Below are 24517 nucleotides of genomic sequence, written 5' to 3'. Positions count from 1 at the left end.
GTTTACTGGGTTATGAGCCATTGCTTAAGGCAGTATGAGCCCACTAGCGGTGCATCACTGCATGCTTCGCACCTCCACAGGTTTCACGTTAGTGGAGCTGCATTTTTAAATGCAACAGGTCGTATATGTGTAGCTGACGTCTGATTTTTCTCGTACGACAATTTTTCTCGTACACGACAATAAGAAGTCATGTGCGTGTCATGCTCCGCTTTCTGCAGAACATGCTCATGCCATCTTTTCTTTTCTCTCAGAAACCAATGCCTTTGATGTGTACATGTGGCTTTCGTATGTATATATAGCTGGGGATGTTGACGAATTTCAGGGCGCAGATTGCGGGTATGCTTGTTAAGCCGTAAGAGAAGTTTAGGCCAAGATATTCCTCAGGTTGCCAGAGTCACAACGAACGTTTTCAGTTAAAAGGCCGAAGCTGTTGATGCGTGTGTCTGTAATGCTGCTTGCGCTCTGCGCTGAGGAAGAAGGATAAACAAGCCTTCGAATGAAAATCCTGCAGAGAGCCATAATAGCTTAGGTGGCTGTGTAGCATAGCCTTTACTTGACGCCGTTACTTTGTTGGCTCCGAGAGCACTTCGATGGAACAGGCATCACGTAATCCACGCTGAGGTGGTGTGAAACGATTACAACGATTACCCATTGCGACGTAGCTTGAAATTGTTCACATGGCTACATTCACATGCTCTTAATTATTATTAGCCTAAGGTGTTTCAACGGCCTGCGACTTGGATTGCGCCGCTACTGCGTGCACCTACAAAGCTTTAATGGACCAGACACAAGAGAACGGCACTTAACTACACTTTCGCTGCCCCGTCTTATGCAGGCTGCTCTTCTGCAGTCCTCACTATACGTGGCCAATTCCCATAGCACTGTGACAACACAAATCAGTTGCTAGGCGGGTTATTCTTTTACATCCGAAAGTGTAGTTACGTCACTTTCTGCTTACTGCACCGCGGCCGCCCGCCCGCGCGGCTGTATCTTGAAAGCCATCTGCAGCGAGTGCAGTGTCCGCCCTCCCTGTGTTTTCGCGGCTGAGATTGCGTTGATGCGGGTACCGGCACGAACCTCCATTCGCTCACTGCTGCTGCCACGCTGACTCACTCCAACGTTTTGGCAGCGTGATTCCGCGGTCATTGAGTAAGATTCTTTCATGTTTGCTTGTGTGCTCCTGACACCATGCTTGATAATTTAGTTAGTGTGCCTACGTTTACAAGTTTATACGGTCGATAAAACTACTATCCTTACTTTGTATAGCTGTCCACTAATTTGCCATCGCAATTGATTCTTCGCTTTTCAAGCGAAGCTGCGACTTTTTTTTTTTTTTTTTTTTTTGCACTTCCTTGTTGCTTGTTGCTGAGACACGAAGTCTCGCAACTTTCCAAGGCATCCTGCAGCCTCGTCTAGAGATACAGGATTTGAATCTGCCTCTGCCATTGCATCTTCCTTGTCGCATTGTTCTTCTTCGGGACGAACACTGGAAACAACTTCCAGATCTGAGAGTTCAGCGCAGGTAACGAGCTCACTGTCGCACTGCACATTCTTCAAACGAAGTGTTGCTGTCAACATCCAGCTGGTGACAGACCTCTGTCCTCATCTCGGGGTCGATCACCGCGTCGCGCTGTTTCACTTGCTCGCTTTCACGCGGCAGGCATCGGCTACGCCTGCGCTGTATAGCGCAAAACTTCGTTGAACTGATTTCAAAAATGGGCTCGGGTCCCCTGATCAAGTTCATTCAACTGAAATATTAGCTATTCAGAAATTCGGTTAGCTGAAAGATTTTTGCATATAATGCATAGGAAAACCGTCGGGGATTATGTAAAAGTTCGTTATTCTGAAATATTCGTTAAACCGGCGTTCGTACAGAATTCACTGTAATTGCTTCATTCCGAAACTATAGAGAGCTGCGCAAAAACATTGACAAAGAAGGGAAACTTTCAACTATGCGCGTCTCGGTTGTACCGTCGTACTTATCCTTTTTTTTTCTATAATATATGCTTGGGGATTTTGCCAAGAAAGTTCTTTGTGCATGCCACACCAAGGCAAGAGCGGTGAAACAATGTTGCAACGTTTCGCGTTATCTTTCCATATACATCGAATTTCAGCCCCAAGGTCTAAGGCATACAAAATTGATCTTTTGAACTCTTTGAACTCTTTGAACGTTTTGATCAAACCATGCCGCAAATTATCGAGACCGCTGGGAGTTCTGGCACATGTCTCTAAAATGGTTGTTGAACAGCGTAATGGTGTATTCTTCTCCATGTTCGTGTGCACTCTATGCTAATTCGTCCACTCGTTTATTTCTAATTATGTCGGTATGACTTAGAACCCACTGAAATCTAATTTTGTGACAGCGAGTTCCCGCAACGTGTGTCAGCTCGTCAATTTCTGTAAATATTTTACTGCGTGCATTTTTGGTATGAACGTTTCGAAGTAGCTGACGCGCGGACGGTGATCCAGCACAAATTACCCATTTATATGGAGGCTGACTTTACACAATAAGCTTCGTCGCTTCGAAAATCGCGTAAAGTTCTGCCGTCATTGGTGTGGTAATACGACAGAGCCTAAACATGCGTTGTACTTTTAGACGGGCCTCGCGCAACATATTTTTGAACCCTCACAATATATTCTAACGTATATTCTAATAATATATTACCAAAATAATTTTGTAAGAAGGCCTAGTAGGAGAGTAGATGCTTTGAGTGCAATATTCACCTTTCCCATTCCCCCTCCACGTGTTTCGTTCCTACGCAGCTGGGTTGCCCGTACGTAGCCCAGTCCGCAGTTTGTAACGGCGCCTGCGCACGGCCTCTTTTCAATCGTGTGCGTGCATACCAGTTCGCCGATGAATCCCGCGTCAGGTCGCCAGGTTGCATATTTCATACCGCCACGTTTGGTAGATTTCAGATTAATTTGGCGACTACTGCTCCGTGAGAAGAGCGGCGAAGCGGCTGCGTTGAGAGCCGTATAACGTCAACAACCTTTTTTTGTCGACCTGTAAGGTGTCGGCTAGACAACGCCGCTCCATGGGAAGAACACCTCCCAGGTGCATACCGTCACGGGATGCGCGGGTAGCGTGAGCCTACTCTGGGCAGCTATCGGCTAATAGGAGCCGTCTATGGGAATATTGCATATGACGGCATATGCCAGTCGCCCGCAGCTTCGAGATAAGGGTGTTTGAGGACCTCTGTTTGAAAAGAAGGCGCTTGATAGAAAGGTGACTTCGCGCTTTGCTCGGGAGCTCCACGCGCCGCGCACGACTCCCATATCTGGCTGAGATGTTCATAGCTGCGTATGTTATCCGCGGAATGTGTTTTCTTTTCTCGTGAAGCCTGAGGGATGATTCAAGGCGCCTTTAATGTCGGCGTAGCGAAGGCATGCACTTAAGTGTCTTTGGTGCACAAGCCACCTGTGTACACATGTTTTGAGCTGCCATACTGGTTGTACATTTTAAACAACACTAATTGTACCGTAACGATTGATGAAACTTTTTCCTTCATTTCCTCGATGTTTATAAAAGCTCGTACCCCTAGATATATCCAAAATGGAAGTGGTTCTTCATCGCGTTGAAAAGCAGTAACGATTGATTCGCACTCAGTTAGTTGTGAATGTAAATTACTTCCATTTCTAGGTGGCAGCATTTCCGATAGCTTGTAGTAACTATAGGATAAAAAAATGGCGTAATGTCTTTATCTGCCTCAGCACACTGACTGGAGGCTCTTGTGCTTCTGCGATGACCAGCGTGCTTGTCGTCGACTGAGAGATTCCAAGACCAACTCGCAGTCTTCTTGTAATCAATAGCTGCAACTTGTTTAATGAGTGTGACGCTATGTGGAAGAATGGCATTGAATATTTTAAAACTGATGGTAATAAAGCAGCATGAGGCTTTAAAATAGTATCCATGGAGCTTCCCCGTCGCGCAGCAGCCAGATATATCTAGTTTAGAAAACACTGTTCACTTCGCTTTTTACATCGCTTCAAGATGAAGCTGGGTCCATACTAAGGCCGATCAAGAATAATTCCAAGAAAGCAATGGATTGTTAATATATCCGACTGATGACCATCGATACAGGCATTGAAATTCTTAAGACATTTTAGTGTGCACGGAAGCAATGTTGAGTTTTCCGCAGGCAACCTCACGCCCCTTCCTGTAAAAACTCATTTACTTCGGAACTTTGCAAGCACCACTTGCAAAGTTCCTCTTGTGATACGAATCTTTTGTCCCGATGTCCAAATACAAACGTCTGCATATATAGATTGTGTAACATCTACTGCTCAAACATGCTAACTCACCCCAGAGTCGCTATACCACGTGCTATTGGGACCACTTTCTAGCGAATTGTATTGGTAGCTGCGCTGGCCATCATTGAGCACCAGTAACTAATAAAATGAGCTTTCGCTTTCTCTAAACTCAGCTGAAACGCTAGTTATGTGCGGTTAGCGCATTCTATTTCTGGGATCGCGACCCTTACTAACATAGGCCTGACAAGACACATCTGAGTAGAAACGACGTGGTGGTAGCTAATGAATTACCTCGGCCTGGACATGCTTGGATCAAGTCAAGGCAACAGATGGCGCCTTGTCTTTTAACGTCTTCATGGCATTCGCGTTTCTTGTACGCTAAACGAAAAGTCTTGAAACAATTCTCACCGCAATTTCTCGCAAATGCTCTTGCGTTTAACGTACGTAAAGCGCCGGACGTTGTTCTAAAAACTGTCTGATACTTTTGTGCTCTCTATAATTAAACTCTCCGCTACAAGATGGCGCCACCAACGTGGCTGCTCCTGTCAACGTATACAGTGACCGGGCATTCGTGAAGGGTTATACATACACGGACAAGCTAGGACTCATTATTGTCTGTGCGAGCTCACTACTTATACGCTTTTGCGGCCCGAAATGAAATCGAGAAACATGAAAGAAAAAAATGTGAAATTACGCGAGGTATGACTATCATTGCAAATTCTTTTTCTCTTTTCTTTCTACATCTTAGTTATTTCGCTTTGTTGACAAATTCCGTCGTCGATCTCAGCTGGTGGTGGCTGGTATGGATAGGAAGAATTACTGCGGACAGTTTTTCACACTCCATTGACTGTTGTACACGGTGTGGGATAGCCTGAAGTGATTTGCGGCCCCGGGTATTCAAAGAGCGGCAGAGAATGAGCATTTGTTGCCGCAGGATGACACTTTCAGGCCCATTCGTTCGCTCGCCAGCCGTGGCGTACGCAACGTTTCATGACCCAGAAGAACCAGGACCTTATTCAAAAAGCTATTCCTGCACGATCGAGTGAATCGTAATAAGAGTTGGCGCCGATGTATTGTGAACATGATAATTAGCGAACGCAGCCCAGTACGTATTTGCGTATTGCAGGTGATGGAACAGTAGGTGCTAGAAACGTTTGCGCGAGCCGAACACGCATCATGGCTGCACTGTGAAAGGTGTAAAACGTGTTATTGAATGGTACACAGAGAGTTCACATGTTTTGGGAACTGTGTGGCACGAAAAATTCTTGGCAATGCGTTCGCCTCGGAAAAGCTTTCGCAAGTGACTCCTGCAAAAAATACAGGCTTCTGTTATGGTATACTAGTGCTAGCTTTGCTTGTGCAACCCTCCCTAAGCGGCTACTGCACAGCAAGGACTTGAACTTGGCAGTAATATGTGGGCCCCGAAAGTAATGAAACTGGCCTTGTAAGAAAAACACTTTTACCCATATTTCACAAAGGAGCATTCTACCTATCAAAACAACATTCTCGAGAATTACAGCTGTTCCAGCAGCTCTTCCACTTTTCGTAGCAATGCAGGAAGTCAGTTTCCGAAATATTGTTTAGAGCCGACACGTCACAGAAGTTCGAAAAAAGTTTCCTTGACGTGCCTCTTGAATTTTGTGAACAAGACGAAAACACAGAGTACCATATCTGGGCTATGGGGAGGGCGTGGTAGCATTGTGATCTATTTCTTTCTTTTTGCCACAAATTTGTGCACGGGCAGTGCAGTGGAGCAGGGGACATTATCATGATGAAGCATCGACAAAAAAAAAGTTTTATTATCAGAGCTTCCCAGGGGAAGCAATGTTGACTCCTCATCCAGAAGAGCACTGTTTATCGAAATTATTTACGTTGGAGTCTTAAACGTTTGAGGAAGGGTGCCCTGAGAGTTCGCCCCGAGAGTGCCTCCTTGTGGATCCTCGATCATGACAATACAGTTAAGCTGTAGCTGAAGTGCGGTGGCTGAGAGTGGGCAGAGATAACAGCTGCAAACGGAATCAACACATCAATGACCGATGATAGGGTGTAACAGAGCCGCCAGTATATACATGATAGGATATGCTGTGGCTATATAATTTCAAAATAACCTCAAGTTATTGTTAGCACTAGTCTTTCTCTTAGGTGTAACAGAGCCGCCAGTATATACATGATAGGATATGCTGTGGCTATTTAATTTCAAAATAACGTCAAGTTATTGTTAGCACTAGTCTTTCTCTTGCTCTTGAATCCAGGCACCGACCTGATGATTGACCACGAAGAAAGTCTTTATGGTAGTGACGTACTCATAGAAGACATTGAAGGGCCTGAAGCTGAGCTTCTTGCCACTGTTTCAAGGGGAAAAAACCAGTGCTAGAAAAACGATACAAGAACGACAAGGAAGAACGCACCTGTTGGTACTCACTGCTCGTTCTGTCTGGAGCTTTCTCGTTCCGTCTTTCTCTGGTTGTTTTTTCGCCTTGAAGTCATAAAAGCGCATTGATAGTTTAGTGTAGGCACGCTACGCATCTCCGGGCCACTGCTTGGAGCAAGTCGGTGGCCCGGTATTCAGATAGCAAAGCGCACATTAACTTCAAAGTATTCCTTCTGTAGAAGCACTAGAACCACCCGAAATTTCAATTCGAGTTGCCACTCGGCCTATAGATATGCATTCGCATAGATTACGTGCACGAATTAGAGCAGTAGTGTAAAACATTTCTGACTTGTCTTTTTTTGCGTTAAGCGAAGGTTCACAGTCTCAAAACCTTAACATAAATGTAGCAAAGCGCTACAGCGCCCTAAGAAAAAATATTACCATGATACTTGTTTCTACGCTTCAGGTACCCATAAAATGGATGCGTAACGATGTCTCAAAACACGGGCTCATTCCGGTCCTTCGATAGCAGCAGCGGCCACACGCAAGTACAGCCTCAAGAAACACTCGTTACGCTCTTTCATGCTTTTTGAGGGCAGTGCCTTGCTTGGCGAGTTACCGCCATATTTCCGTATGGGGTATGTCTGTTTCTAACTTGTAGCCTTTTTCGACGAGATTGTGCAGTCTAAAAATGTGGGCTAGCTCCGTCTAAATTCGACGCTCTTCCTATTCTCCTATACATGGGGCGAGTGGTGGCGTGAATGAGTGTCATGCGTGGCGACTTTGCCTTCAACACGTGAAGGAGTGCTACATCGTGCTTGTGCTGCGGAGAGAGAGAGAACAAAGTTATTGCGAGAAAACCAGAACGATCGATTGGCCAGAGGAGCTTCGTCTCTGGCCTGGTACTCTGCGCAGGGGAAAGGGTGAAGAGGAAGGAAAAGGAGAGAAGGAGTACAGGTGACGATGATAGTGAACCATGTACACGCTCGATATGCATACGCGTGCTGCGCACAGGACTCATCGCCGTCACAATGCGTAGGCCGCGTCGGGAAAATTTCAGTAAATCAGAGGAGCAGGATGGAGTGAGAAGGCAGCGCTCGCTCGCATTTGCTTTGTCATGTCGCACGTGAAGAAATGGCTGACCGAGGCGGACTTTGAACAGCGTAAGAAGAAGCATGCAGAGGTTGCCAGACATCCTCTATGCATGCGCTCAAAGAATATGGAAGGTGATTGAACCTCTACGTGACGTCGATCAGCTGTTGTCGCATCAGTGCGGCACTCAAATTGAATTACACGGTTCATACACTCCGATCTCAACCCCAACTCATTCAGGAAGATATTTTATTTCAACGGTTCCAAGTAGAGGTTGAATCGCTTCCTAACTTTTTAGGAACAACAGCATCATGCCTAGACGCACTGCTACGGAATGTCAGCAAATTTTGCTTTGCGTCACGACGTCGACGTAATTTCGATGGCGCCTAGTCCGGCTTTGAGAGACGACTTTAGTACAAAAGCAAACTTTCTTAGGTTAGTTTTCCAGCATTATACTTGCTAGATGTGAACCTTAATTTACGCGCGAGGAACGTGTGATATGTTTCAGGCTATGTGCGAAACACTGGAAGTGGACTTTTACGCGCCATTTGCTTGCCTCCGCATAAGATGGACAACCTCCCCCTCACGGCACTATTGGCGTTATACTTGCGAAAAGCGAGGATGCGGTGACGACGAGAAGGTGGCTGTGGAAGAGCTGCCACCAGCTCTGTGCGATCCACCTTATTTCCCTTTTAGCGCGAAGTACGTCAGCTAAATTGTGTGGGTCAAAACGAGATGCGCGGGGAACGTGCAGAATTTAGCATACGAGAACTCTCCGAAAGTTATGTTTATATTCTGCTGAGGAACACTTTTCATGATGACTTAACGCCGACACCACGAGCTTATGCGTATATACACTATTTTGCACTTCAGCCCTATGGCAGTTTCTGCGAAGAGCAACACAAGAATAACCATACATAGTTTTACTATCAGAAAAGCTTCCCTCAGTCTCTCTCTTTCAGCATAAAGACGTAGAATCGCTCAAATTCGCTTATTCAACACGATGTATTATAACTTTCAGTATTTACATGGTGCCTTTCTTCTACTTCCAGTGCGCAGTTCTCGGCACATTTCAATTTGCTGAGCATACAACGTGTTCACGATAGTACCAATGTCTTTAGTAACTCATATTTTCCCACTGTCATAGCAGAATGGAATTTACTTCCGGATCAATTGTCGGTGAACGCGGTCCTTCATTATTTAGAAAGTTATAAGCCGCGGGCTTCGGGTATTAAGTGGCCCCACAACTATTTCCTCCCTGTTCGCTTACAGTGTCTTTCTTTTTCTTGTTATTTTCGTTCATTAAATTTATGTCGAATTTCACCATGTTAGTGTTTTTTTTCTTATCTTTTGCTTGTTACTTTTTGCACTTTAATTGATGGTATTGTTATCATCTTGTTTTCTCAGCATACTCAAACGGTTGTTGATAAATTTACGTGCAGCTCATCAATTCTTTTCTTTTTCATTTGTTATGCATTATTCTGAATATTAGGGACCAAGGGGTGTAGTTTGTTGATTATGCCCCAGCTTTATGTAGTATATCACATCCGGGACTCTAAAGGTAAAGTAAATAACGTTGTTGTTGTTGTTGTTGTTGTTGTTGTTGTTGTTGTTGTTGTTGTTGTTGTTGTTGTTGTTGTTGTTGTTGTGTTGTTGTTGTTGTTGTTGTTGTTGTTGTTGTTGTTGTTGTGTTGTGTTGTTGTTGTTGTTGTTCAATGACCTGGCGCAACCCACTCTGGCGGATCGGCCATGAATCGGGTGGTGCAAGGGTTAAAAAATATTAATACTACGTTTGAGACATATGATTTCAATAAAAACTGGTAATTTGAGCTAGTGCGAATTGAAATTTTTGTGATATAGATGTGGTGGTGGTGAAAAGAAGAATAGCAAGCTCGTGAGGTCTGCGCCACGTTCCCCAGCTCGCGCCAGAAGAAGAAGACACGTGAAGGTGCGAGCTGCCCGTTTCTGCCAGCGGTTCTCATTCAGGGCTAAAACACCGGCGATTCCCAACAATTCGCCTGCGGACGACGTTCAAGCCCTGGTCGGGCCATCCTCACCGCAATCATGACAGGTGCCGATTAGTTTTTTCTTCTCATTACCCTTTCCTTCCGGTATACTCTCGCAATGTTTTTTCGAGCTTGTCGGCGACAGTGCTTTCCTCGGTAGCCGCGATTAGTCGAAAATGTTCGCGTCAAACGGGGGAACTATTGAATGTGTGAGCAATGGTTCTTTCCGCAAGAAAGCTTTCAAATTTGCGAAATAATTTTATTTATCATCAAAACCGTGTTCTCATGAGGCGTTTATTGCGTGGACAAAGCACAGACAGAACAGGACTGAGGACAAACGGAACAGAGTATGTAGACCTGCTATAACATCACAGTGGTTTAACCCTGCAGTCTAGAAAAATTTCGCGCTTTCTCATGCATTTTTCTCTCCCTGTATAACGCAGTTTTTTTTCTTCTGTTCTTATCGGCCATCAGCACCGTTAAGAAACAAAAAGAAAAAGAAACATCAACTTCCATCGTCTGTGTTATCGTGCAATGGCGCGCATGTGAACGAGACGTGACTACGCGTCACGATGCGCTTCTTGCGGAATAAATATAATAAATCAGGGCATCGATCCGAAGGCCATGCATTGTACAGGCGTTAAAACTTTACAAAGCCGCTACATAGATTTATGCAGCAGTAGTAGACGGCCGAATATAATGATCTGACTACTGAACCGAGCCGATGAAGATACAGGCGTGTGCACGTTGCCCACGAGATAATAAAAAAAAATGATAGAACCTACCAATAAATGTTCACAACAAATCTTGACAAGTTCAATACTACCAAATTTTGTAAATTTACGAGTTATGTCGGTGTGGCACTCGCACAACTGGCGGCATTAATCGCGTGTATCTCGCTTCACGTATTCGAGTGCTTCGCATTGGCGAACGGAACTGATTTCCTAAATGTACATGCGCCGCTTTAAAAATTGCTACCTGGTTTCAAGGACAGTGATTTTAGATCCTAAACCTCCTGAACACTCGCGTTACCGAGGTGTGTGAAATAGCAAAAAGCTTGATTAGTTTGATCGCCAGATAGATTTTTCCGAGCCATGAAATCTGCTTGTGAAACGTTTGCTGACTGTAGATAAAATGCCTTGCATGTACGATGTTAGTTCATAGCGACCTGCGTTTTCTCCTTAACAGCATAACAAAACGCGGTTTTGCACTATCCGGTGCATTGTGCTGGCTCACAATTCGCAGAAGCATCTTGTATTTTATGGTCCCGATCATCCACTCCATGAAAAGTGACACTCTTACTTGCTTTGTTAGTCAAAAAAATTAGAAAATGTGAAGGTGGCTTTGTCAGAGTCCCTCACGTGTGATGTCCAGGACATGGCGATTATATGACATTACGTGGTGACTTCCGGAGGACGCAGTACTGCAAAGCACGGTCTATGAGATTCGTGTGTAATAATTTGTCGAGGGGAGCGATCTGTACAGCACGAAAGGCATATGCGAAGGTAAATTCGAATTTTCTCTTTAGCTTAGCAGTGACAAGAGCTATGTTAAAGGTTTGTTCCATAAAATGCCATATTCCGGCGAAATGTTTAGCACACTCGAAAGAATAGGTAAGCGCAATTTTTTTTTCAAAATTTCTAACGAAATAACGCAGGTAGCTGTAGTTTTCTTTTCCTTTTTTTTTTCTTCCGCTGTCTTCAATGCTAATGCGATATATTTTTTATTCTTCCTGAACAACAGAATCGAAGCACGAACGTCGTCACCCGAGAGAACGAGGAGTGAGTGAATATTTTATTTCTTCTAACTAGTTTAGTTTAGTCTAACCACTGGTAAAAAAATAATTTAAGTGGCTAAAGTAATGTTCCAGAATTGGCGTCCTCGTATTCCGCGTTGAGTTTCAGCGTACTTTTTAAAGGACTAAATAAATCAAGCTAAGGGTGTAGGATTGCATAACATTCCTAGGAGTCCACACTGACACGTACAGTTGGCGAGAGCAGCACAATTGTAGAAGTGAAATTGTGACAGCATAAGTGCCGCTCCTCCGAAAGTAACTACAGTACTGATTCCTAGACGCATGGCCTCCGTGATCGAAATAAACACGGTATTTCGCGCGCGTCACCCGATCTTGGGGGCCATGCATGCGTAATTTTTTTTTTCGTAACATTGTAGTCAACCAGCCCACAACACGGGGAAAAAGCATTGTTGTATTAAATTTGAGTATTAACAAGTATGCGCAAACTCCACTGGAGTTGTCAAAGTATGTGTAAGCTCTGTGCAAATTGCCGATCTGCACGCATACGACGCGACGTATGTTGTATACCGCGCTTCATGAAGCTGTAGACCGCGTTCATAAATGTATGCTTTATTGGCCTTGTAATCTGTTTTGGCTGTTGATCCGACCACCATGAATTAACCCTTATAAACCCTTATCGGTCGTTCTCAACCTGGTTGGAATCGATCCAACCCTTATCAACCCTTATCGGGTTGATCCAATTCATATAAACCCTTACCAGTCGTTACCAAGCTTATCGGATTTAATACAATCCTTATCAGTCGTTATCGCTTCTTATCAATCTTATCATAATTGATCCGACCATTATAAACCCTTATCTCTCTTGAGCACTTTATTTATCCGGGTTGAACCATTATATAAGGCTAACAACACAAATTGTGACCCACCGCGGTGGCTCAGTCAGCTAAGGCGTTGCGTTGCTGAGCACACGAGATCGCGGGATCGAATCCCGGCCGCTGCGGCCGCATTTTGATGGAGGCGACATGCAAAAAACGCCCGTGTGCTATCGTTGTAGTGCACGTTAAAAAAACCCTGGTGGTCAAAATTAATCCGGAGCGCTCCACTACGGAATGCCTCATAATCAGAACTGCTTTTGGCACGTAAAATCCCAGGAAGAAGCAGAACACAAACTGTGCATCAACTGTGCATTGAGGCAATCGCACAAAATAAGTAAGTCATTGTGTTGTGATCAAATTCGAAAGTTCCTTTACGCATGGTTCATTACACTGTACAAAAACAATCTCCTTGTACCATTCGATAACCACACATAACCACCAAAGGCAGAGCTAACAGATACAGATAAAGAATATAAGATAGATCCTAAGTTTTAAGCTTGAGATGTTTTTAGCTCCCGTTGTCGGCGACCTTCAAGTGAGCTTGTCCCAAAAGCCAGAGCTGTTATCCGGGCACTCAAACGAGAACATCCGGGCATCGTTGCGAGAGCAATACGAGATCATCCGGGCAACCAGTCAAGTTAAGAAATGTGGTCTCTGGCCCGCAACCCTTTGTACAGGACTCGCGTTACATACGCTAGTTACTGCCCAAACAAGTTACAAAAAATATTGCTTCCTAGTTCTTCCTAATGTTTGTTAACAATATCACTCAACCTGTAACTTCTAGTACGCTGAAGTTTTATTTGTCATTTCCAATTGCGACGTTCAAAAGGCAGATACAGGGCGCCATACACTTGATTGTCATTTTTGGCGCTGATACAGGTTTGGTAGTGGTCTTTTCAACGCCAGGAGTCCGTGAGTTCCGCGGCGCGGCTTTTGATCGCCTCAAGAGGTGGGGCCAAGCTACGTGGCGCCTCCTTCAGGCGCTTTTGTTCTTCTAACTTGGCAGTGTGCTCTGTCTCCGTGGCGTCTTTCGCTGCCTGTCGTGCCGCCTTCAGCCAGTTTTCTTCTTCTAGCTGGGCAGTGTTCATAGGAACCAGTCCTAGAGTATGGCGGGCTGCGGTCTGGTGCGGTGCGGGGTGTTGTGGTGTGGTGGGCTGTACCGTTGCGAAAATGCACTACATCCATTTTAACATTGTCGCTAGTATCATCTCCAACGAATCTGCTTTGCCTGTAGCCATTTCATGCTTACATCTACTCTCGTTCTCGGGAGAGCCAGCACTGTTTTAACGGGTTCTTTAAAGGGGCTAAAGGGTTCTTTCAAACTGGAGCTAGGAGTTGCTGAGAGCTGTGTATGCAGGTTATATAATAATAACATAACCGGGAATGACTGTGAAATTCCTGATAAGATTACAGTGGTATACTACATGTGAAGAACAAAATGCAGCTGGTAATTGGGGCTTCCTAATGTTGGCGGCCCGTAAGGGGGAGCGAAAGTACCCCTCCCCTCCCCCCCCCCCCCCCGCCCCCATGTAATTGACGCTTATATAGAGCGCTGCAAACCCGACGCCAAAGCGCGAAGCGACATTTTACACATTTCGCTTGCTTCAGAAGCCGGGAAAAAAAGAACCACATAAAAGATAACGACGTGGAAACAACTTTATTGGGTGATCTTGAGCGCGGCCTATAACTCTTCCGGTACGCCTTAGGCCTTAAGAAGAATACCAATTGGCTAACTTTAATCGCCCTTCAAAAATAACTCTGAGAAAACTCACGCTCAAGACGAAGAAGAAAGATATACGTACACCGCTGGTCTCGTTTATCGTGTAACACTGTATTTTTAAAATTTGGTTAAGTGAAACTTCCGGTTATAGGCAGGTGAAGTTACTGATTTACTGGAGTTTCTGACGCAGGGAGAAGGAAGAGGATAGGCGGGTGGCGTTCATCGTCATCTGCAACTGCATCCTCTTCATCATCATGATCATCTTGCTGTTCCTGGTGTTTACGCGGTTGTCATGTGAGCATCGCCGAAGCTTTTATATTTAATTCATACATTCATTAACGACCACGAAAGGTGGTTTCAAGAAACGGGACTATTAGGGAGCCCTCACAAGACCCCATCGAAAATCGGTGGCTTCATACTGATCCACGCCCCGCAGACGGTTGGCTGTGACTAGCATGAGCAGATCTCGAAGGCTATGCTCTCGCGGGCTGCATGCACCGGAACTGATTGCGGAGTCAGACAGGCGTCATGGCTGCCATGTTTTAGACACCACCTATTTTGCTTATAGACTGGCAGCTGTAAGAAGCCGTCTAGAGAGAGAGACAGAGAAAAAGTCGCAGTTCGCAGATAAACTCCATAATGAGGTTCCCAGATAAACTGCATACAGTAATCGATAAATTTTCTTAGATAAGTTTTTATGAACCGTATGCTTTTCTTAACCATTTCTGGCAAGAAATTTGCGTTCAGTAACACGTTTATATTACTCTGCATCTGGACTTTCAGAAAAAGAACTGAAAAAATAAGTGATAAGGAGCGCGCAATTGCAGCTTCACCTTAGTGTACTCTGTGACATGACCTAGCAAGTCTAGTCAGAGAACCGAACGAATGTTTAAGTAACAATGCTCCATATTGGTCCTCAATAAAGCGCCACCATGCACTTCTTAGTAATCCTTGTCTGTCCGTGTCCCTGTAAACGGAAAAATTTGTTGCTGCTACACAAGCTTAAACTAAGCTTCATGTTCATTTCTGAAGAGTCGAGCGTGATGTTGCAATGAACTGTGATGTCACGAGCAGCTGTGATACTTTAAGGAACCGTAATGCTGAAGGACTAAATTCCAACTGCTTAACACAGTAACAGAAATATATGCCACAGCAACAGCAGTTTGCCGCGACGTACCGACACCTTCTGTCCCGAATGCGATAGATGTATTTGCAAGAAGCAATTTACGTCTAGTAATTAATGATTTCGCGATAAGTGTGTACACTACGGCGCAACTTATTTGAAAGTTAATTTGCGTGTCACTTAATTATAGGCTCATTACGTGCCTAAATTGAAGCAGCTGCAGTGGGGCAGCCGATACTTCTAATCGTCACCTATCGCCGTGACTGAATGGCTATGAAGTTCAGTGACTGACCACTAGGTGGCGGACGCGTCCCATTCTTGGAACCCGTCCAATATGCACATGAATGTACAAGTTATTTGTACATGAGGAATGTTGACACAAAATGGAGGAAGCTGACCAGAAAATTGTCGATCAAATATTTGGACTGAGAGGGGGTGCAAACCAAGAAACATCGATTAAGAAAAAGGCTAAAGAAACAGAGAGGGGTCTGTGGAAAACAGGGATGCAGACGAAATCAGCACTGGGAACATACAGAAATTTCAAGCAAGAAATTGCAAAAGAAAATATTTGATAATTCTAGGGGAAGTTCTTTGTTTGAAGCCAGGACGGGAGTATTGTGGACAAAGATGTACTGAGTCAAGTACCAAGGTATAGACAGGTTTTGCGGTGCATGTGGAGAGGAAGACGAAGCGGCGAACACGTGATACTTTTATGTAAATGGCTTAACCCTACAGTGCAAAGCACCGGGACTGATTTTTTCAAAGCATTGGGGTTAAGGAACAGTGGAGGCAAAATAGATTTAAGCGGGTAGAAATAACCAAACGGAGGTTATCTGATTGGTGGCTAAAATCAAGGCAGGGGTGAAATTTCACCCACCACAAAGTACAAAATATGTTAATAGTCACGGCTAGGTGGCGTGTGCCGCCGCCCGATTTAAAGGGTTCAGTCTCATCCATACACCCATCCATGGAAGGGCGGGTTTCATTTTCACATTTTCAGTAAAGCACAGTGAAATTGGGAATTATGACCTTTAATGAAGATGCGAGTAATTACGTGTTGTGAATTCAACAGCAAGTCATACCCATAGTGAAGCAATATAAATACGTCGGCGTATGCATAAATGAATGAAACACTTACTCACGCACCCACCAAGATAAACTGAAAATTCAAAAAAGCGGAATGCAGCAATAATGAAACACAGAGCACTGTCGGGCCACAATAAGTATGAGGTGGTGCGAGTAATTTGGAAAGGAGTAATGGTTTCAGCGCTAACGTTCACAAATGCCATTATAAGCTTAAAATCGGACACCTTGTCGGAGTTGGAAGTTAACTAAAAATTGGTAGGCCGGTTGGCGTGGGAGCCCACAGTAAAACCACAAATGAGGGAGTGCAGGGTGTCATTGGTTGGGCCTCTTTTGAAGTCGGAGAAGCGCAGAGCAAACTTAGTTTTGAAGAAATCCTCGGGAACATGGATCAAAATAAATGGGCGGCTAATGCGCACCAGCATCTGTATCTGAAAAGCGTGGACACAGAATGAAGGAAGAGGTCAAGAAAGTTGGCAATCAAGTACAAGGTAATTGAAAGTTTAAATAGACAACCAGGAGTTATCATAGAGAAAGTGATAGAAACAGAGACAGAGAAGTGCATGCAAAGAATGGAAACAAAAAAGATAACGGAGAATTACAAGAAATTAGAAAAGATCTGTGCAATAACACAAAGGCAGTGCCTTGCTATTTGAGGCTCGAGCTGGTTGCCTAAGGACGAAAACATACGGGAACAAATATTCGCAACAAGATGACGCATGTGTAGGCTGCAGCAAAAATCCGGAGACCATTCAGCACAACCTTATGGAATGCGAAGGGATTCACATAGAAGACCCGTAGGTAACGTACAAATTCCAAAAGTGCTTGGATTTAAAGTGATGGAAGCATCGACCAGTCAGCAGTCGAGATAAGCAAGAGACATATAGAGTATTGATGGGAAAAAAGCAGAGAAAAGATTGATACGATCGTATCTATTACAGGCATAGGTACTAGTACAAGGTAGACAGAGAAGTATTGAGGGAAAAAGAAGAGTAAGGAGATGTATACAAAAATGCTAGAATGAAAGAAATGTATAGCATACCTGATTAAATCAAGCAAGCTAGGTGATTATTTGTCACCCCCCGTTTCAAAGCGGGGGCAGATAATTCATCATCATCATCATCATCATGCACGCGGGGCCGAATGCTGATTGGTGCAGAATGCAAAAAAAAAAAAAGCACTGCACCGCGTTTTAAATGTACGTTAAAGAAACCACTGTTGGTCATAATTAACCTGGAAAACCTCCACTATGGCGTCGCCGATACACCTCGGCGTTTTTTTTTTTTTTTAGGGACGTTAAACCCTAAAATTTATTTAATGCGTTTTACGGAACGTACGTCAAATCGTCATATTTTATCGTGTACGTAAAATCGTAAAATCCTGAGTTTGGCCATAACTTATGTTAACTAACATATCTGGAACTCCAACTCCTCTTATTTGTTTTGGATTTTTTTATGTGTCGAATATTTTTCTCGTTAAGCATTATATCAGTTTCTGTTATATAATGCTTAACGTTCTGGAAGCCGCTGATAACCGTATGGTTTGGTAGTGAGGACAACAACTGTCTTTAAAGCTCGGAAGTTTCTGTGGCTGCCGCAAAAAAAAAGAATACATAAAAAAATTGGGTCTAATCGCCTCTAGTACGCTCACGGACTTCGTTACCTGTTAACTGCTCACCACGTTTCACGCTATGCCTACCTATGTTTATGCGCAGCATCTCAAGCTATACATGCACACGTTTCTCAGAAATGCCTATTTCTCTCGCGTTTTCTCTTCCCTGCATACAGCTGGGTGAATCGGACGAGGGTAAGTCGATGCCTATTTCCCAATGTGGCGTAAACATTAAAGCAGTACTCGCCAAACTTTTTTTTTTTGCGTCAAATGAAGGTCCTGTACTTCGAACCACCGAAAACAAAAAGCTAATACAGTCAAACCCGGATATATCGAACCCAGATATAACGAATTATTGTGTATAACGAACAGCTGTAAGATCCCCTTGAAAATTTGTCCATAGAACTTTTATTTTATATATCGAATTACTTGTATCAAAGTTTTTTGTAATCCCCTGCAGATTCAATATATTCGGGTTCAACTGTACTGGCAAGCTTCAGATCAGCCTAAATTATTTATTAAATAGCTTTTTGACGAACCAGCTTTTTTTTTTTGCAGGAGGTGTATTTGTCTTCGCGTCATGACGCAGACGGTGGTCACTTGGGAGCGCAATATTGCGACGTTTTGGCAATAGCGCTTAGGGCCGACTTACGCTCAGCGCGCGCGGCCTTCCGCACGTGTGCGGCCGTGCGGAAGCCGTACGGTAGGCCGTGTGGATTGAGGGAGTCGGTCTTCGGCTATGCTGCCACTTATTGATTGAACCGATGCAGTGCTAAAGAACAAAGATTTGGGGGGGGGGGGGGGGGGGCTGTTAAGTTGCGATGGTGAGGTAAATGGTAGGGGTATGAGGTACCAGTTCTTTCAAGACGTAAATATGGAGCAACGGGCTGCAGTTCGCGCGTTATCGCAACTAATCGCACCCCCCCCCCCCCTTTTTTTTATCTGACCACTTCGACTTTCCACGCCGTACTTTTCAGATCAGTCTATTCTTCTGCTCCTCCCTCAGTTGGGGGTGGGAAGAAGCTGGTAATGAAAGCAGTTTGTACCCTGACCGAAGTCGAGTGCCGATCATGTAATGTAACGGGATGCCTTTACATTAAGTGGCGGGCCAATTGTGGGGAAATATTTATTGTTTAAAAGTTAGGCCCTATTCTAACTGGTTTCATTATATCAAGTGTGCCTCTGTTGACATTGCTGTCGTGACAGATTCCATAGGATACAGCAAACGTGGAAGTCAGAAGGCTCACATAGGCGTGTTCTGTTGCCCTTTTGCTAATTTATGCTATCTATTGAAGCACCCAGGGCGAGACAGCGTTTGACAGAATGCTAAAATCTACGATTGTTTCCTTCCAATGCAGAGCTCAATTCCGTAATACTGGAGGCACCGTACGCATTATTGTCCAAGTTTCAGTGCAATTCCTAAAGCTGTCCTGTCACCGGTCCTTTGGGCGCTGTGGCTTTCGTGGACTGATTTTCAGCAAACTTTCGTTTTCATTGTCTTCTCATTTAGAACTTTACCATGTTGTAGCCACTAGTATAAACAAGAAAACCAACGTATAAACACAACATAAAAGGGCACATTCACTCTTTATTATTAAGCGAAAAATCTAGAGAGTGTGAACATGTTTCAAACGGACTTCGTCTCTCATGTGAAAGCTAATGTTTATCACAAATGAAAACAAGCGCTAAATGCTCTTGAGCCCTTGTTACTTGTTTCAACTTAATATCAGTGTTAAAAGAAGAAAATACTACACAGTTCGAGCATTTTTATGTTACACACGAAACCGGTACCTTCAGTTTCGGTTGCACACACGTTGGGCGACGTTACAAGTTTCGCTATATCTTTTCAGTGAGAGAGTACAGGAACATAGCTTTTGTTGCCAGATTCTTCTCCACTAAATCGCACATCTAACTAGCCAAACAAAATTATTTTGACAAATAAATAAGTTGTCAATTTGGCATCACACCTTAACTGATCTCACAACCTGAGAAAAGAGTTAAGACACGTGAGCACGTTTTCATCTTGTTATTACACTATTGTTTATTTAGTGCTTGATGTGCTATTTTGGATTACGTCGAGTGATTTCGCCCACCTCACCTGTAGTATTTCATGATGTCTGGACATTCTGTTGATGCCTCGCTTGTCTTTATGGTTAAAGACACCGTGCATCTTCTTTTGTATTTCTTGTTATGACTGCGTCTTCAGCATTATTGTTTTTTCATGCTGTATCGCTACGGGGTATGGCCGTGACTTTGAACGTGCATAGTCAAATCGAGTAATATAAAAAAAACTTTCAATCCCTTTTTGCTGTGTGTTTTTGTCCCCTTTAGTGGAGAGGAACTGGAAGAGAGAAAGGGAATTAAAAGCGCGCTTTAGTATTGAGTGTCGCGCACTTCGCATGATGTTTGAAAAAAGTACAACAGCTGACCTTTACATTTTTTTTTTTTGCTGTTGCTTGCCTTAGGAATATTCTGAATGTGCTGTACTATTTGCCTCTTCTCGCCATTTGCACTGGCTCGTGATCCTATCGTCAAGCTCGTGTAGTGGCTTTCCGACCGGAGTACCTTTAATGTTGGAATAAAGTTTGAACTTAAAATTCCGTGTTCGACTGCTGAGGAAAGCTTTGAGCTTTCATCTTCCTGCGTATCTTTCTCTAATATGAAACTTGCGCTCTTGCATGATTTTTTTTTTTTTTTTGTCCTCCGACAGGAGGTGACACTCAGTCCCCGACGTATCGTAAAGTCGCTGGCGGAGGATCTACGCCGAGTAAGTATGCGCGATAACTTGACATAAAGGTGGACACCACTCCGCACGCACGAAATTGCAGATTAGTTTAGACTGATTTCGCAGTCACTTCCTATTTTCCTTCAGTTTTTTTTTTTTCTTTTTTTGATGCCATCGACAGAGTCGGTACATTGCGTGTGAACACACCGAAATACGGGCCGTTCTTCAAGGCTGGTTTGGGGCCGCTTATATCCGGTACATAAGAAACGGGCAGTTTTGAAATTTTAATAGCGTACCCGAGGGACCGGACGTACCTGAAAAACCCCAAGCTTGATCTGGTTGTCGAGGAGCTTTGGTTATTGGCTCTCATGTTTGTCTGCTTTTGTGTTCGTCCGTGTGCCCACAAGTGCGCTGCCATTAGAACAATAAGGAGCTTTAAAATTAGCGTTTCCAAGCATCTCACATAGGTACTTGCTTAACTGCCTTTAGTCGTAGTAGTACCAGTAGTAGTAGCAGCACTAGTGGCAGCATTAGTAGCAGAAACAGCTGCAGCAGGATATTATTTGAGTTTTATACATATTTACATTGTAAAGTTATATACAGAAAAAAAGACCCAGAGTGTAATACTGATTTTTTTTCTTTGTTGTGTTCCTTTTTGCATTCATTTGAACACCCGGAAGGTGCCATTTTTAATTGCGGGTCCTCTATTTCTAAAACGTCCTTATATAATGCGAGTGAAACAGTGGATTATGAAGCAATTGCAGCGGAATTTCATTAACACGATAGACGTTGTGCTTTTCCGTAGATGTCTACACTCAAATCCAGTTCGATAAGCGCACATGCAAAGGTGACATCCAGGTAGAAAAACGAGCCAACCTGTAAAGAAAACGCAACGAAAAGGCAGTTAAAACAGTAGAAAGTCTACAAATGTGGAAATATATGTATATCCCCCCCCCCCCCCCCCCCCGCTGTAATGCTCTTTGAGCGAATGCGGGTTTATGTAATAAATAAAAGTAATCATATTCTTGTATGAAAAAACAGAGCGATAACAGTAAAATGGTGTAACAGTACTTAAAGTATGATTCCCTAAAGCAAAAAAAAAAAAACTGTTTTGTTTTCTTCTCCTATTTTTTTTTAAGTGCACTCGAGTCCTCTCCTGACGCGCGAGTGAAGCTGCGTTGACTAACAGGGCTGGGAGTTTGTGCCACACCAAGATGTAGCGAAGAAATTAAGAAAGTTCTAGCAGCCATGCCAGACGTAATTATGCAGGAACAGTGGGACCGAAACTGGATGGCCGAATTTCTCGCACGTATACAGCTAGAAAAATGAATGCAAACAGGGATTTCTGTATGCTGTGAAAGTGAAAACTGTCTTTAGGAAAGTGAACTGATATGCTATATTGGCTTTCTGTATAGTGCGAGTAAACACTAGTGTAAATGTGAAGTCTTCAAAATTTGCACTGTGCCGGGTGTTTCACGAAAGGCGTTTCAAATTCCTGAAAAATAGAAAAGATGAGAAGTGTTCATGGATATCTTCTGGATTGCTTTTACCTCAAAGGGATACATTTGAAAATCACTCGGTGTGGTAATTAGACAAGTAAATATGCAAATAAGAGTAATGAACTTTTTAACCAATAAACTATGCTATTTGTTGCAATGGAAGACTTAAAACGCGCCATCCGATGAGCTCATAACCGTTTTAAGAATTCCAAAAACTTGACGCTGCTAAATTTTACAGCGTAATAAATTCCTGTCAATTTCGAAATAAAATTGGGCAGTTGTAAAGCTCAATTTTTATGCCATTAGCCGACGCCCATGAGTGATGCGACTACTTGCGCCTCACCGTACGGCAAGCAAAATAAGCAAGTGAGATCGCGACTTGATAAGGATGCTCGCTTGATACTCGCCCACCTGTGAGACACAATCGGTGACGTCACTCATGGGCATTATACTAGTGGTTTATCAGTTGTGCTCTTCGGGTGTTCAGTATCACATTTCTGTGTGAGATTGACCGAAAAATTATTACGCTGTAAAAATGAGCAGTGCCAAGTTCTTGCAATTCTGGAAACCGTTATGGGCGCCTCGGATTGCGTGCTTCAAGTCTTCCATAGGGACCAATGGCACGGCCCTTTTGTTTAGACAGCTGAATATATTCATTTGCATGTCTACTTGTCTAATTACGGCATCGAATAATTTTCAAGTGTGTGCCTCTGTGGTAAATGTAATACAGAGGAAATCATTGTATCTCAGCTTCCCTCAATTTAAGGAATTTCGAGCGCATTTCGTCAAACGCCCGGTATGTCAGCAATCTCTGGATTGTAGACCATAGTTTTTAAATGTTTAGAGCGTCAATTGATTGCAGTTGCTTATTGAGACAAGTTATAATGCCTATAAAATTCTTTTTCTCTTATGGAATAGTTTAAGTCGGTTGCCTTATTCAACGAAGTCTCGATATCTCTTGAGCCTGTGACCTCGCACTTTACACTGATCATTATCTATAGGCTTCTCAAAGTAACTACTTTGGTGTCGGTGGATCTTTGAAAGACCAAACCATACTAATTTGTAAATTTTTGTTCATGTATAGGCAGTCTTAATTTTAATATCGACTACAGTTGCAAAGCAGTGCTACCTGTACTAAACAAGTATATTTTGTCGACAGTTGCACTATGTCTATTTCTATTCAGAGATTAATTAAATATAGATTGTAGTAATTGCTCACATAAACACTTTACAGAAACAACAGATAAATTTGCACAAACATTTGACGTAAACTTCTTGGGAAACCTAAACACGTTCGGCAGTGGAGGAGTTGGTGTTTCTGGCTGTAATACAAAAAAAAATATTTTGCTGGCTGAAAGGTCTATAGACACATTTGTCCTTTGCAAAAGATGTCATATGCGCCATCCTACATTTAAGTGTTAAAATGTCGTTTACCGGATAGTGTAAGTAGCTATACAATTCAAGATATTCAAGGAGGCGAATAAGATAGCCTATATGCACTCCGTAAACTTTCTCATAATATACAGGTATGTATATTATTTCATGTTTCCTCTCACAGGAAAGCACGTCTTATAGCACGCCTTTGTATCGGTGATTACGTGATCGCAATTACCACCCTTATACAGGGTGTTTCAGCGAACACTTTCAAAATTTATTTAAAGTTGCCTGTGGCAGATAGCCCAATTCTACTTAATGAGATGGTCTACTCGAAGAGGCGGACATTACGTGCACAAAAAATTGAAAGACATAATCGACTAATCAACAAAAATTCACTAATTAACTTTTTAACTAATTACCTGATGGCCCATATTCCAACTTGCAAATTGTAGCCGTGGGCTTCGCAAGGCGGATCCACTTGGAATTAATTCTCAGGATGACAGCAGTTTCGAGATATTAATTCCCGAACTTTGCGGAGAAATGCACTGGCGTTCCAGTTAATTTTGTACTTCAATGCATAAAGCAACGTTTTGTTAAGAAACTAACTGGAACGTCAATGCATCTCTCCGCAAAGTTCGGGAATTAATATCTCGAAACTGGTGTCATACCGTGAATTCGTTCCAAGTGGGATCGCCTTGCGAATTCCACGGCTACAATTTATACATTGCAATATGGGCCACAAGGTAATTAGTTGAAACTTAATTAGTGATTTTTTGATAATTAATCAATTATACATCTGAATTTCTTGTGCAAGTAATGTCCGCCTTTTCGAGTAGACTAGTTCATGAACTAGAATTGTGCAATCTGCCACAGGCAACCTTTAAGCATTTTTGAAAGTGTTCGCTGAAACACCCTGTATATTAGTAAGTTCCCCGACTACTCCACAATTCAATGAGTTTCTGCTGGACCAACCTTTGTACAGTAAAACGTTTCTCTACTAGACCTATTTATTTCAGTTCAAACTTTTG

General features: G+C 43.3%; 1 protein-coding gene across 1 annotated transcript in view; it reads left to right on the top strand.

Moving 5' to 3' along the window:
- The window catches only part of LOC119458503 (uncharacterized), a 161661-nt gene that overhangs the window by 106110 nt on the left and 31034 nt on the right, over nt 1-24517 (top strand). The window contains exons 8-10 of the mRNA XM_049670914.1: nt 14262-14365; nt 19095-19121; nt 20599-20655. Of these exons, the coding sequence (XP_049526871.1) occupies nt 14262-14365; nt 19095-19121; nt 20599-20655 (188 nt within the window). The remainder of the gene's footprint in view (nt 1-14261; nt 14366-19094; nt 19122-20598; nt 20656-24517) is intronic.

The sequence above is a fragment of the Dermacentor silvarum genome, chromosome 7 (genome assembly GCF_013339745.2).
Source record: "Dermacentor silvarum isolate Dsil-2018 chromosome 7, BIME_Dsil_1.4, whole genome shotgun sequence".
NCBI lineage: Eukaryota > Metazoa > Arthropoda > Arachnida > Ixodida > Ixodidae > Dermacentor > Dermacentor silvarum.
Note: the sequence above shows the minus strand (reverse complement) of the source record. Positions and strands in the feature narration are given on the sequence as shown.